The following is a 15,160-nucleotide window of genomic DNA, read 5'->3' as shown; positions in this document are numbered from 1 at the left end:
CATTTCTGACAGTTTGACCACCCCCAGAAAAACAAATTTATAGTGTCAAGCTTCAATAATTGACAACTTAAAAGATGCCTCCAGGTTACTATGGTGGCCGCTGATGTCTCTTTCCTGCGCCATTTGCTCACACTGCCTTTCTGCTCCTCATCCACCATGACTCGCTTGACATTTTCTGGGACTCCGCTGGGAGTTTGGACGCTAACTTTGTGGTCTAATTAGGCGAGTCACCCCGATTTCTTTTCTCTCTCACTGCCTGTCCCTCAGCAGGCAATTATCACAACCATTAAGACCTGCTGAAGCCTTAAAACTGCAACATTATCATATTTGTTGACTATCTGCAATGAAAATGCTATTTATGAGAATGCAATACTAAAATTTAAGTATCTTTACTTTTTAAATCATCTAAAAATGACCCAGGTGACCAAAACTTTAGTTTTACTTGCGATATTTACAGTCAATAACTACTAAAAGCAGTGTTTGATATCACAATCAAATAGTAAATTAAATATCAAATAATCGCCTCTGCTTACATGTGCTGACGTGTACATCAACACGGGCATGCACACACTCGGTTGTGTGTAGCGCCGTGGCCCAACCACCACAGTGTGTGTTTAATCTTTTCCCTGGCGCCATCTCCATAGCTGAGAGGCTCCCACAAGGGTCCGAAGTGAAAGCGGCGTCACACTCCAGGTCTGGGACCTAAATGTTCCTCATTTGGCCCAAAAAGGCCCTCACTCTTCCTGCGCGGAGAATCCTTCCATGGAGAATGAGCCATTTGAGAGATGGTCTGCTTCCTTTCAGAGGAGATTCTCCTCGTGCTCACTTTCCCAGCGTTGCATCCACGCCTGGAGCTGTGCCTGAGCTTCCATCCAAGAATGCCAGTTGGCAGAGGGCATAATTAAGGCCATGTCTGTCCTCATACTTTAAAAGCGCCTCTTTAGTGAGAGCTGTTTATCTGGCTAATGTCGTTGCAGAAACGTGGCCAGAATGGGCATGAATGGATGAAACGGGGTGAAACGTGCGGCGGCGGCGGCGGCTCAACTTTTGTTGCTTTGCTCAGCGCACTCACTAAATGATGTTGTAATGTGCAAGCAAAAGCCAAAGTTGACTTCTGGTTCAATATTATTAAACATATTAGCAAATACTGACGAATGTGTTTGTTTAATTATACACAAAATAAACTGTTTCAAACTGGCAATAAAATGCAGTCAGGAACCAGAAAAATTCTTTCATTGTGTGTTACCTGGAAACATGAGAATTAATCTGTAAAAAAAAAAAATTCTCATTGGATTGGACGTGTACCTCATAAAGTGTCCTATGTTCATCTCACATGTAGCTCAGCTGTTGAAATTCATCCTGAGCAATTTCTACGGATTTTCTTTTATTGACACGACGTGTTCCATTGCTTTCTGTGGTCATCAATCCTGGCAAAATTGAGCAACATGGATGCAGGACCTCCTCGTCCTTAAATAAAGACGTCAATAGCCGGTGAAAACGGTGTCAAAAGACAAATGGATTTATTTGGATTGTTTGGAGACTCAAAAAGGTCCCAAGTTGTATATTACTTGGATGAGGCGGCAAAATCAAGCCATTTGTATTCATCTAAGGGGGAGGCCATTTTCTAAAAAAAAATAATGGCAGCTATGTTTCAGCATTCACCCAATCATCAGTTCTACTTTTTTGTCTGTTGTGGGGTCTTCATTCAGTATTGTGTTGTTGTATCAGCTTTTCTTTATATGCAAGAATTGTCTTGCGTACACAGCTGTGTGTGTGTGTGTGTGTGTGTGTTGACAGTACAGTGTGAATTCGTCCCGCTTGTTTCTGTACTTCCTCCACTCGGGTCATGTATTATTGCTGTGTCGGAGGTTCTTAAATGAAAACAGAGGGATTCGAACCGTGTCAAACATGCTTGTCTTTCGTTTCCTCGATGACAAGCGCTCCAGCCCCTCCTCGCCCCCCCCCCCCCCCCCCTCCCGGTCGGCATTCGCCTGATGCCAAATGGTGATCTGGTAACTTTGGGAAGTTTTCTGTTTGTTTGCGCGAGTTGTGCACACAGGTTGTGCCCTCTGGCCTGCGTCCAGGCTCCTCAAACAAAGCGGCCCATTGATTTTGGGGGAGAGGGGAGTCGGCCGGCCTGTTTTCACCACACGTTTGAGTCCATTGAGCTGCTTTTGTGTTTTCTGCCTGAAGACCTGACCCATGGAATATGATCAACATTAAGTTTTCTGACAACAAACATTCTTTTCTCAAACGTAATTCAACTGTTATCGCTCTTTCTTTGTCTAAAGAAACGTATCGACAAAAATGAATTCTTTTTTTGAAAAACATTACCGACTATATTGAAGTTTCCGCGCAGTGTCATGGCACACTTTCAAAAACTCGACGTGGTACGAGAACAAGAGGATACAAGACAAGTGATAAGCCGGGCTGAGAAATGCTTCAACTGTTGAACTTGCAGACTTGGCATGTAAAATGAAGAAGCGTTTCTTCTTCCGGAGAAAGAAAGGAGGAATTTTGCACTGAATGCAAGCGTAATATTCTTGATTACCAGTTGGGATGTATTGAATGGAAACATAAGCTTCTTCTTTTATGGACCTGGTGTTAAGTCTATTATCATGTGTAAAAGGCATAGCGGGAGATGAACTCTTCTTTGGAAGCGAGAATTTGAGGAAAGTAAGCGTCCTTTCTATTGTAGGCTGTGTTTACACTTGGCAGTTGCGCTTGGAACTTCTACAGTGCGGTTCACTCGGTCAAGTGTGAACAATATCACTTGAAACCTGCTGTTACTGTATAAATGACCAAATAGGGCAAATATCAAAAAAATTAAATAAAGTTGCTAAGTGCAAATATAAAAACAGTACTATTTTTAATAAATGTGATATTTAAAAATACTTTTTTAACTCTGTCTTTTTGTGCGTGTGTAGATGGCGTCCACTCCGTGTCGGCCCAGTGCCTCCTTCAAGTCACAATCATCACGGATGAGATGTTGTCCAACAGCATCACACTGAGGCTCGCCAACACCTCTCAGGAGCACTTCCTATCCCTGCTGCTTGCTCAGTTTCTGGACGGCGTGGCCCGCGTACTCTCGGCAGCCCCCGAAGACGTGGTCATCTTTAACATTCAGGACGACACCGACGTCAGCGCCCGCATCCTGAATGTCAGCCTGTCGGTGGCGGTGCCGGGCGACGCCCCCCAGCGTCCTCCGGGACAAGACGGCGGCGGGAGAGGGGAAGAAGGAGGTGGAGCGGAGTTTTTGGGCTCCGAGGAACTCCAGGAGAGGTTGTACCTGAATCGCAGTTTGCTGGCTCAGATCTCCTCCCAGGAAGTTCTGCCGTTTGACGACAACATCTGCCTGCGGGAGCCTTGTGAGAACTACATGAAGTGCGTGTCCGTGCTCAAGTTTGACAGCCTGGCTCCCTTCGTGGCGTCCGACACCATCCTCTTCAGGCCCATCCACCCCATCGCCGGCCTGCGTTGCCGCTGTCCCACCGGTTTTACGGGAGACTACTGCGAGACCGAGATCGACCTGTGCTATTCCAAACCCTGCGGCGTTCACGGCGTGTGTCGTAGCAGAGAAGGAGGCTTCACCTGCGAGTGCATGGACGACTACACAGGTGAGAGGCCTCACTCACAAAATTATCAAGGAGACTTTATTCAAATTGAAATTGGTGGATCTTTTTTTTTTTTTTTAATCATTCTACCTCTCCAACATACTTTAAACACATTTTATAAAGTATTTGCTTAGCTATCAAAAAGTGCATGAGCTTATGCTAACATGTCATAAAAAACAGCCACTTTTGATAGGCCAAGATTGAATTCATCAATGATCACGCCCACAGCAGCGCACGCCTCCCTCCCTCACACCCGCCACCTTTGTGCAGACGACAGATTTTCACTTTTCATGAGAATAGAGCCCCTTGGCTAAAAAGAGTCACTCGCTTGTTGTCGTCATCCGCTTGCAACAAATTTTGACAAATAGTGTGGGCTGAAAACAGTTGCAGAAGATTTTTATACGTGGAAAAATGTTTCATGAAAATTGAGAATTAATGTGAAATTTTGAATTGAAAATATTTTAATCCTCCAAGAGATAACTCCATTTTAATAAAAAAAAAATATTTCCATTCCAATGAACAAGACCGTGCTGCAGAGTGATGTCCCAAACATTTTTCCCGCCCACACACTGTTCCATTACTCCATATCCAACATTCCAATGCTTTCTCTCACCTGCCGTAGCACCTGAAATAGCGTATCAACGTGTGGGCCCCATCATCAGGTTGAACGCCACTTACATCTTCTCGTGAGTGTCAGACTTGAACTGTGGGCGCTTTTAACGGGAGTTGTCATGTGAGTGGGTGAAAGTGGGCGGATTTTCACTCTGGAAGCAGCAGACTGGGCTACATTCACAAGTTAGTGGGGGGGGGGTTGAAGCTGTCATACTGTCACAGTCACTCACGCAGGTTTTATTCCATACATTGAAATTGTGTTGCTCAAAGCGCTCACCTTTGATTCACGTACTAGCTGCAATTAAAGCGGATGAACAATGTGAGGTATAGGCACGGATGTGTGAATGCAATGCGTGTGCGTGGTTTGGATCTGTTGGACCGTAGGCGTTTGCCAGATGGTAGCGATGGGGGGGAACACAGAAGGAATTGTGGCCATCATTTTCAACACTCTTCCGAAACAGAGTGAATGATTTTGATCGTCTGAGGTTTTTTTGGGGGGGGTTGCTGAAGAGATGGACAGAGAGACGAATGGCCTTGCATGTTTAAAAATATATATAATCACAGATGTATAGTCTACTTTGAAAAAAACTCTGTCTCTAGCCAGATGATTTTATTTTGTGCAATCACTCAAAAGGTCAACATGTTTTTTTTCAGTAGAATAATACTGGTGTTAGTGTCCAAGATTAATAGTGCCTCATTAATAATAATGTTTTGATTGTATTATTAATTTTAATTCAAAGGTAGAATAATACATTTAATAATAAATATTACAAATAAATTGAATTTCTGCTAATGTATATTGAAAAATCCCTTTTTAGCGACAAGATAACAAACAAACGAATGACAACAACGTTCAAACGCAAATGCGAATTTGCAATGGTGAAAATGTTGCTCACAACAACGCAAGCGAGTGAACAAACAAGAACATAGCGAGTTGTGAGAGAACACCCCCACTTTCCACACACACAGCCTGCTGGCTGGCACCCTCACTTGTTTTTGGCATGTTGTTTGCCTTCATACTTTCATCCAGAATTCATTTATGGGCTTTAAAAGTGTCTGGAACAAATGTTCTTTTCAAAAGCATATTCACACTGTTGCCAGAAAATGACTTCAATGTATCTCTGAGAGAAGAATACAAAAAAATGACAAATACTGGCTGATCATTTAAGAGACAAAAGTTTCGCCAGAAACAAACAAAACGGCTTGCTAAGAGGGAAAGGGCCAAAGTTTCCTTGTAACGATCATGATCCAATCACTGTGACCTCATTACAGGTACAAGTGTGTAATTAAAAGTTGAGCTCGGTGCTTCTTCCAGAGGGACGTGGATGCTCCTGTTACCTAGCAGCCGGACAATGTTCCCCGAGCTCGAAGGAAATGCCCTCTGTTGCTTCTTTAGCTCATTAAGCCAAGCCTGATACGTTTTTGCCAAATGTTGGAAAGAGCTTGTGAACAAATTTATTAACTCCGTTGGATACTTGAAATGTTGTCGTTAACGTTTCAGTCGAGCTCACTCTCATGAATACGAAGTCGTGGTCAAATGGAGTATTTTGTCAATTCGAAGCAAGTTTTTTTTTTTCTTCCGTGCTGACATATCGAATTCTTGAATATTTTTTGCATAAATATTGACTCATATTTGTCAATGTTTCATGAGTTTATGCTTGTTTAATATCCAGGGATTGGTTTATGGTGCTTTAGGGGATAACAAAATGACATTTTTAAAATACATAATTTAACATAAGCTCATAATCCAATTGCATTGATCATTTATGCATGTGTCAAGTAAACTTTAAAGGCATCTCGCGCCCATCTGCGAGGTGTCTGTGCAATTTGCCGCCTTAATGATTTATGCCGGCGGAAAGTGCTCACATGTGGTCGCCGCTTATATGAACTAGTTTGAATTATTAATCGGGAGATGGTGAGTATTTGTCACTCTGAGCTCTGCACCCCGTCGTTGCACCCACTTGGCAATGTCCCGAGGAAACTTAGCAACATTGTTTTGTTATGGTTATTTCATTTTTCTTATGTCCTAGGCGAACGCTGCGAGCTGTCTTCGCGCTCAGGCCGCTGTGCTGCGGGAGTTTGCAAGAACGCCGGCGTGTGCGTGAACCTCCTGGTGGGCGGCTTCAAGTGCGAGTGTCCCTCGGGCGGCTACGAGAAGCCTTACTGTGAGATGACCACACGAAACTTCCCTCCAAACTCCTTCCTCACCTTCAAGGGTCTCCGCCAACGCTTCCATTTCACCATCTCGCTCACGTAAGTTAAATAATCACATTTTATAGACAACTATTTTGCCAGACTAGCATTAACGATAGTCACATTGACACACAAATGGAGCTCATTTCAAATGCAGGGTCATGTGTGGGGCTCCCTCTGGTGGTATGTGAAAGCATTGCTCAATTAAATGTTCGAACTGTATCTAAAAGTGGCAATGTATGAATCCAGTCAATTTGTTAAGTGCACTTCAATGGTATGTACGTTAAATGTCATAAATTCACATTTAATCTAGTTCTATTCCAAATTAATATTTAAATCTAATACACTTTAATTGACTTTGGCCTCCTATGCAACTTTATTTTCAATGTCATTATGGTGGTGCTACTTGCAAATCCAAGGATTTAATGAGATGTTAATAGGTTTCATATTAGATTGTGATTTTTGATTTACACACATCACCTTCAACATCCTAGATTTGAGTATATTATTTATATCAACAACATCACCTGCAAAACCTCTGTTACCTGTATCCTCGACCTTGTATGACTTATCTTATTTCTAGCAGCCCTATTACTTTTTGTGCAATGTGACTCAGTTGCTCATCCACCTCCACACACCTCTCAGGGTATCATCGAACATCCAGGCCTTTTCTGTCAAGCCGCTGCAGTGTCACATTCTAGCACCTGACCTAAAAATAAATGCAGATCCAACAGAGCACATGACATCTGTGCACTTGCTGTTTTTTTTTGTCGTGGCTAGAAAGAAGGAAAAGTCCGTTCCTGCAGTCAATGTGGGAGTAATGTGAGTGCATTCACCTTAGAACTTAGTTTTCAACTATTTTCTTTGGCCTCAAAAGTTGCCCGGTGATGATCAGAAATGGAATCGGCAATAAAAAGTGTGTTGTTTTGAAATCGGATGTTGCCAAATATCTAAGTTAGCATCATAGGGAATCACGCTTGCATCATTGCTCCACCTGCCCGACAGGGATCGACCCTCACAATGTCCGCACTTGAAAACGATACCCCCCCCCCCCCCCCTTGTGATCCTTCCGGGCCCGGCCCTCTTTTAAGCCCGGCTCGTATGTCCGCGTCTTTTTTGATGGAGAACTGCCCCAACTAGTTTTGAAAGCGCTCTTCATTTCAGTAGCAGGTCACGTAAAAGGTGCCGATACTCCAACCCCTCCCGAGGCAGGTGAAGGAGAACAAGTGGCGCTGACACCTAAACCGACCCCGATCGGGTTTCGCTCGGGATCAATTTGCGTATGATGGACGGATCAGAATGCCAATAGGATGTCTCTTCCCATGTGGAAGTGTTTTTCAACCTTGTTGTGGAATGTTCACATGCACGTTCCTCTTGATTCCTCCTCAGTGCTCACGTCTTATCCATTGCAACATCGCGTGACATGGCCTCCCAACATAAGGGCAGGCTGGTTGTTTTTTTTAACTGATGGGTGCCTAATGCGACACAAAGCCATGTGCGTGGTTACTTCCAGTTGATTACTCTTATGGTTCCAAGGGCCCCGAGGGAGGTGAAGGTAGTGGAGCCTTTTAAATTGATACGTCAAAGACGAGAAGGGGCTGTCGAGGGAGAGAGTCAGAATCGTTATTTTGGTCGGCATTTTGTGGATTTAGTAGGGCGTTTTATGAATTCATTTTTGATTGATTATTTTGTCCCTTAATTTTGCAACAGAAGGAAAAATTGGCTATTTTTTGGGGTTTTTTTATTATTTTTTTTACGTGGTTATCAATATGTTAATGTGGAGAAAAAGAAAGAAAAATGGCTTTGAATGATTGAATTTGATATTGTCAAGCTTGTTTGCCCGTCACCCCTTTGTTCCCCTTTATGATCCAGATGCAAACATCAACTCAGTAATCTGCCGAAGCCGACTTCTTCCTTCTCGCTTCTGCCTCCGTGCACTAATAATCCATCCCCCCCCCCCTCATCCTCCTACTCACTCACTCGCCGCCACGTCCGACCCACTCCCCACTTTGACGTCGGCCTAGATTTTCTCATGTCTGTGTTGTTTAATGTGCCAATCGTTATTCATGGCACACTTCCTTTGTGTGTCTTCAGCCATCTCTCTGCTGTAAAGTTCTCTTGCTCACAGTCGTGCTTGTCATTTGTTATCGGTTATGTGTAACGCATATTATCATCTCGATTCAAAACAAACTAGCGCAGACCCCAAAAAGACAAAGAACACATTGATTTTCTGCAGAAATTCTCAAAATGAAATCTTTTTTTGATAACATTTTGTAAATACGTCACATTATTGGGTTCTTTTTATATCATAGACAACAAAGTTTATTTTTTATTTTTTATGTGTGCTAGATTCGCCACGAAAGAGCCCAACGGTTTATTGCTGTACAACGGCCGCTTCAATGAGAAACATGACTTCATCGCCATGGAAATCATCAATGAACAGATTCAAGTCACCTTCTCTGCAGGTAATAAATGCTCATATTAGATTAAGACTTATTAAAATTTGCAAAACATCTCACCAAAGATTGAGGATATTCAATATTTGGTTACATTTCGGACTAAAAAAAACATCCACAAACAATCTCATTTTGACACGTGTCAAGATTTGAGCTGTCTATAATATTTAAAAGGGGGCATCTGGAATTGAACCAGAGACCTCTTGATCTGCAGTCAAATGCTCTACCACTGAGCCATACCCCCCACACGATGCTTCATCTCAAATATTCCTCCCTGAGCTTCTAAATTTCTTCATTCTTGTTTCCACAGGTGAAACCAAGACCACCGTGTCACCTTTTATTGTGGGCGGCGTGAGCGACGGCCAGTGGCACGTGGTGGAGATCCACTACTACAACAAGGTATGTTCTCAGCCCACGTGCACTTCCCACCTTTGAAGATGCAAGAACACAGACAATCCAGACAAAAGTGGAATCCTGCTTTATCTGCAGCAAAATGTCAATCAGAGGTCTGATTCCATTGAAGGCTGCACAAATGAATGACATGCCTTGACAAAGCCACTTTGTTGCTCCGTCACATTGGTATCGCTAAATAATAGCAGCTGACAAAATGATCATCCGGAAAGCTGCCACAGGTTTTTATTTATGCGGGTGGTGGACATTTTCTTTGCAGATGTTGTGACTAACAAATTTCTCCATACCAACAAGTCAATATCTCAATCAGTGAGGAATGTGCGGATCTGTTGTCTGTCTGCGCTTTCCCAGACGGAATGTCACATTTTCGACCATTGAGGAAGCCACTTTGCATGATAAAGATGCCCAGCACCCACCGACCCCACTCGCCCCTGCAGTTCACATTTTCTATTCAATGTCCGTGATAGCACAAAAGTGATGAAAGGGGCTGGGGAAAACTTGTCCCCTTGCCAACGACCTATTATGGACTCTTTAGTCAACTTGCTACAAAAAGATGACTTTTTTTTAATGCTGCAATAACATTCCCATGTCTTTGTACAGTAAACTGTCTGTGGTAAGCGTCCGCGGTCGATAGGGTCAAAGGTTTTTGACACCTATTTAAAAATACATGAAGTGAAGGAGGAAAAAAAAATATTTCCAGCCTCATATCACTTGGCTGAGTCATATTTGGATGCTTTTAGAAAAAAAGAAAACAAAATGTTTTTTGTTGTACATTTGGTTGCAGTAAATTAGAAATGACTAAAGCAATTAGGCTAACTCCATCCCTAGCATAGATCGATAAACAAAGATTTGATGAAGTGAATATCATCTTTTGGTAATATGACAATTTACCATGGCTCTAAAACACTTCCACAGCAACTCTAGCACCAAAGCACAGTTCTTAAGGATTGCTGAATTATTGTCATTTCGTGCACCGGGTGCAGAAAAGGAATTCCTCCTGCCAAGTTAGAATCATTTCCAAAAATGTCTTATTAAGAAAAAAAAAATGAAGACTGATTCCTTTTGGACTCATCTACCCTTCCTCACCCAACGAGCGGCTGAGTTATCAGCGTGGCTCCTCCTACTGGAGATATCCCACGTTGACGAGGCCCTATCAGCAGGGGGTGGGGTGCGTTTGAGATTGAAATGTGGCTTTCATGGTAGCCGGGGCTGTGGAGAATGGCAATGACCGCAGCCTTTGTGCGTAGCTCTGGTCCCTTTGGGACCAGCGGGCAGTGAATGATGCGCCCCCGGGGAAGGTTCCTCACTCTGTGTTCTCGGGCGAGCAGGAGAGCAGCGGAAGAAAAGCGGCGAGAAGTATTGACTCGGGTTTTGAACGGCGACGCTGCGCTTCGGGGCCCAGTTCTCTTGTTGCTATGGTTTTTCCAGTCAATCTTAGATCACATATGCGCGTGTGACTTCTCTCATGCTCCTTTTGCCCCCCCCCCCCCCCTTTTGTATGAAGAAACTCATATTGCCATAATCCTCAAGTCATGGACAGCCAGAGTCGGACTTGAGCAAATATGTACATTTCAATCAGGGTTGACAGCACGGGCCTTTGTGGGACCAAATGTCATCCTGACAGTCAGTCATTATTGGCGAGTCAACATCCGTGACTGATGACAGGAGAGGTCAGCGAAGGAGCGTCCAATCTGGAGCGCTGCCTGTTCCGGACCTTTCACAAGCGATGGGAGTTTGGGAAGGGAGGGGGGGGGAACACCGTGAAGAAAAAAAAAAAAAAAAGAGCATGTCGGATGATTTCACCGTTGGCCGATTCAAACGCCGTGTTTGCCTTTTTCATCATCGACGAATTTGTAACACACTGGTCAGCTGAGAAAAAAAATAAAGAAGCAGTTGACTTAACAAGCTGAGGATGAATGGCTGGGACTTGAATGGACTAAATGTATGAAGACATTTTGGAAGTGAAACAGTCCAGTGACATCTAATACAAAAAAAAAAAAATGCATGGTCAAATCTGTATAGCGCAAACTATTATGGATGAAATTTAAAAACCTCAAATTTGAAATATCTTAAAAATCTCACATGCTGGCAAACAAATAAACACATTTTTTTTAATCAACCTCCAAAAAATCTTTTAGGGATACATGAAGTGAATAAAATGTTCTGTTGACCGCTGTTATTATCTTCAAACATATTTTTGAAAACCAATCTCTGTAATCACTTTACAGAGTCTTTAACATTTATACAAATTTGTAGGGTTCAGATTCTTTTTTTTGCAAACCACCATGTATTGTGATGTGGTCTACAAATACACATCCTATTCATTGTCACAAATAAGGAGTAGACCACAAATCATTTTCTGTCCATCGTGTACAATTGCCCCTAATATAACACATATGCAAACAAGTGCTTCATGTTTTGATGCAATAAAGAAAATAGAGATGGGACACGAAAATATCCATTTGGCTTGGAATGCGCTGTATGACAGTTCCATATTTTTCTTCAACATCAAAAAAGGCAACATGAGAAACAGCCAAGTATGATGAAGTGTGAGACAATTTCACAACTGTTAGCATCACACGCTAAACGGAGGAACCTCCACCACGATCGTACATCTGAAGAAACCAATCAATTCATGTGGTAACGTGGTGGATGGCGGTTAGCGAGTTGACCTCAAACTTAGGGTTCAGAGTTTGAATCTTGGCTCCACTGAAAATGTTTCTGGTATGGCGCATTGTCTCGTCTCTGTGTACGTGATGGGCTAAATCCTGCTAAATCCTGTCTGACCAGCTGACGACGCAGCGCCGTGTCCTTTCCTGCGGTCGGTCGGCTGCGCAGCGGGGGGAGAGGGCGGGTCTCCGTTGTTGGCCGTTTCCTCGCTTTACGTTTACCGCGGCAGCTTGAACCCGTGCTCGGGGTTAATATGAGCGTGATGTGACCTCAGAGAAACTGCCCAGTTTGAGAGAGAGGTTATGACCTTTATTCATAGATCATCATTCTTGGCTTGCGCTGACCACACCCCCTCCACCCCCTCCTGGTTTCGTTGCCTCCTCACAATTGGCTCCTCAGACAATGAAGACGAGCTTTTGTGGACAGGGATGATGTCCTGCCGAGAGCCGGCCATTTTATCTGGCCGTCGGCTGCCGTTAGCTGTTGTATTGTTTTGCGAATTATCCAAATGCACAACAGCAGCTGTAATAAGCAGATTTGGGGAACTGAACGGGAGGCCGAAACAGGCTCGAGGCAAAAAGATCATTCGGCTGATCTCTCCTAGTTTCAAAGCTACGCCGCCTAATCCGTAAAAAGCTGTGTGCAGCTTTGCACTGGCTGGAATTTCTGCTGATTTAATAATCGAATAATCCTTTCCTCATTGTGGCAGAACAATACAATATTTTCTTAACACTTCTATTTATGATCGCTTGTTAACTCCAAAATACGGCATTGTCTCAAAATAGCCGTGTGATTCTACTTGTGCTTTAATCTGTCAATCTGAAGAAGTTATTTTTGCAGTTGAACGGACACAACATTTTTGCATGAACAAAAAAACAAATCAGAAAGGAGCCACGGACATTAGGATGCACTTGCAGTAAATAAAGTACTGCATGGACACTCTGTATTAAAAGATGTTATTTGGTCAATTCCGCCTGAATTAAAAAATTTTGCAGAGGATAAATAATATATGCCTGTGAGTGATTATTGTTGTTGTGTCTGTCTACATGTGTTGCAGCACCGCTTGTGTTCAATTATCCATTGCATAAACATTTACAACACATTTTCCAGTATGTTATAGCATTAAGCTAGGACTTTGTGGTAAAGTTATGTGGTTTTAAATGTGTAATTCTCTTTGTTTGAAATTTAGTTTGACAGTTCCAAATGTCTTGAGAACACTCACCCCTATATTCTTATCTTTATGGATATATTATAGGATATCATCAAACTTAATATCATAACGTAGAAGTTCCAGGCGTTGAGTCTTGTCGATCACATCAAATATATTTTTTTCTTCCGCAGCCCATCGTAAACCAGGCCGGCCTGCCGCAAGGTCCCTCCGACCAGAAAGTGGTGGTGGTCACCGTGGACAACTGCGACAACCCTGTGGCTCTGCGCTTCGGCCATGTGATTGGACACTACACCTGCTCTGCTCAAGGAAGCCAATCGGGGAGCAAAAAGTAAGAACCTTTGAGGAAATTCTCCCGCAGTGGTGTTATAAATAAAGTTCATGCCGAGGCATCCTCTCATGATTTTGTTATTGACGTCCATAATTTAGCACATGACTTCCTTTGCGGTGGGCTCATTAAGAGTAAACTCGTAAAATGAAGTTCCACATCTCTAGGGTGTTACTTTTTCCAGGATGTTTACTACTTTTCCGATTTTATCTCCAGGCACTAATTGTAGGACTGCGCTCCATTTCCGTTATGAATTTTTTAGCCATTTCTCCTTTTATGAGAGCTTCTGATGTTTTTTAAGAGGGAACAGGCAATGCAAAACTGTGCAACGTATTAAATGTTTATGCCCTCTACGCCATCAGATCACTTGACCTGACCGGTCCGCTGCTCCTCGGCGGGATCCCTAAACTTCCAGAGGATTTTCCGGTGCGCAACCACCAATTTGTGGGCTGCATGAAGAACTTGCGTGTGGACAACCAGCGTGTCGACATGGCCGGCTTCATCGCTAACAACGGCACGCTGCCAGGTATGTGGCGACGCTGTCCGAGAATCAATAGCTCAGACGCTTTTTCTTTAGTTGAGTTTCGTAGTCAGTGTGTGCTGCCAAGTAAGAGAGAGAGAGAGAGAGTCAACACTGATTAGAATGAGCACAGCAGGGAAGATGAATCAGGAGGAAATGACTGCAATAGTCTGCTACCTTCCTTTCTTTGCTGCTCTGATGAAATAATGAGGTAGGAACACATCACGCATGAAGATGAATCTTTTTCTTTTCTCACCTTCCCAGGATGTTCTGCCAAAAGACACTTCTGCAACATTAACCCTTGTCTGAATGGAGGAACCTGCGTCAATCTGTGGGGCTCCTTTAGCTGCAACTGCCCGCTCGGATTCGGGGGGAGGAACTGTGAAAGAGGTGAGGCGAAGAGTGCAAGTGTTTTTGGGTATGGGCTTAAGAATCCATCAAGTCATTAAACCATCGGATGGATGGAGAAAAGCAGCAAAGGGGCTTTTGCAGTGTTGTGGGAGTGAACACAACCGACTGACCACCTGCTCAATAAAAGCGGCTCCACATACCTTTTCGAGATTCCACCAAATATGAAAATGATTTGTTCTCCACAGCGATGGCCAACCCGCAGCGTTTCCTGGGCAACAGCCTGCTGCAGTGGAACAACCTGGCGACGACCACCTCCGTCCCCTGGCACGTGGAGCTGATGCTGCGCACCCGTCAGGCCAGCGCCATGGTGCTGCACATCTCCGCCGGCTTGCGACACAACCTGACTCTGCAGGTGAGATGGTGCTTGGCTTTAAACACGGAGACACAAACCTAAACGCTCGTGTTTGCTGCTGGTTGCATCAGATCCTATTTTACTGATCGTATGTTGCAATACACAGAAATGATGACAAAGTTCACTCTGCTACTTTTTCCTACTCCAAATGTTTTTATGCTTTTCTGTTATTGATTCACTCCCCCTCCCTGCTGCCTGTGTCCTTTTCTTCACCTTTGCAGCTCCGTGGTGGGAGCGTGCTGATGGGTCTGCACAGGGGGGAAGACTCCACGCTGTCCCGCGTGGAAGAGGTCCTGGTGAACGACGGCGATTGGCATCATTTGCAATTGGATATCAGCAGTTTGGGTGGACCGGCAGGCCACCATAAAGCGGTTCTATCAGTAGACCAAGGACTCTACCTGGTGAGAAAACAAGGCAATATTTAT

At 43.7% G+C, this 15,160-nt stretch overlaps 1 protein-coding gene and 1 non-coding gene across 4 annotated transcripts in view; one reads left to right on the top strand and one right to left on the bottom strand.

The window, feature by feature from the left end:
- The window catches only part of celsr2 (cadherin, EGF LAG seven-pass G-type receptor 2), a 35,537-nt gene that overhangs the window by 12,115 nt on the left and 8,262 nt on the right, over positions 1–15,160 (top strand). For all 3 annotated transcript variants that reach the window (XM_085924884.1, XM_085924883.1, XM_085924882.1), the window contains exons 2-10: positions 2,928–3,617; positions 6,257–6,479; positions 8,769–8,884; positions 9,186–9,274; positions 13,298–13,455; positions 13,815–13,978; positions 14,237–14,362; positions 14,569–14,735; positions 14,957–15,136. In XM_085924884.1, the coding sequence (XP_085781010.1) occupies positions 2,928–3,617; positions 6,257–6,479; positions 8,769–8,884; positions 9,186–9,274; positions 13,298–13,455; positions 13,815–13,978; positions 14,237–14,362; positions 14,569–14,735; positions 14,957–15,136 (1,913 nt within the window). The remainder of the gene's footprint in view (positions 1–2,927; positions 3,618–6,256; positions 6,480–8,768; positions 8,885–9,185; positions 9,275–13,297; positions 13,456–13,814; positions 13,979–14,236; positions 14,363–14,568; positions 14,736–14,956; positions 15,137–15,160) is intronic.
- Positions 9,048–9,119, bottom strand: trnac-gca (transfer RNA cysteine (anticodon GCA)). The gene has a single exon. It is a non-coding gene; the product is annotated as a tRNA-Cys (tRNA).

Source organism: Syngnathus leptorhynchus, chromosome 11, assembly GCF_054491065.1.
Source record: "Syngnathus leptorhynchus isolate UIUO chromosome 11, UIUO_Slep, whole genome shotgun sequence".
NCBI lineage: Eukaryota > Metazoa > Chordata > Actinopteri > Syngnathiformes > Syngnathidae > Syngnathus > Syngnathus leptorhynchus.
This window is presented reverse-complemented; position numbering and strand designations above follow the sequence as displayed.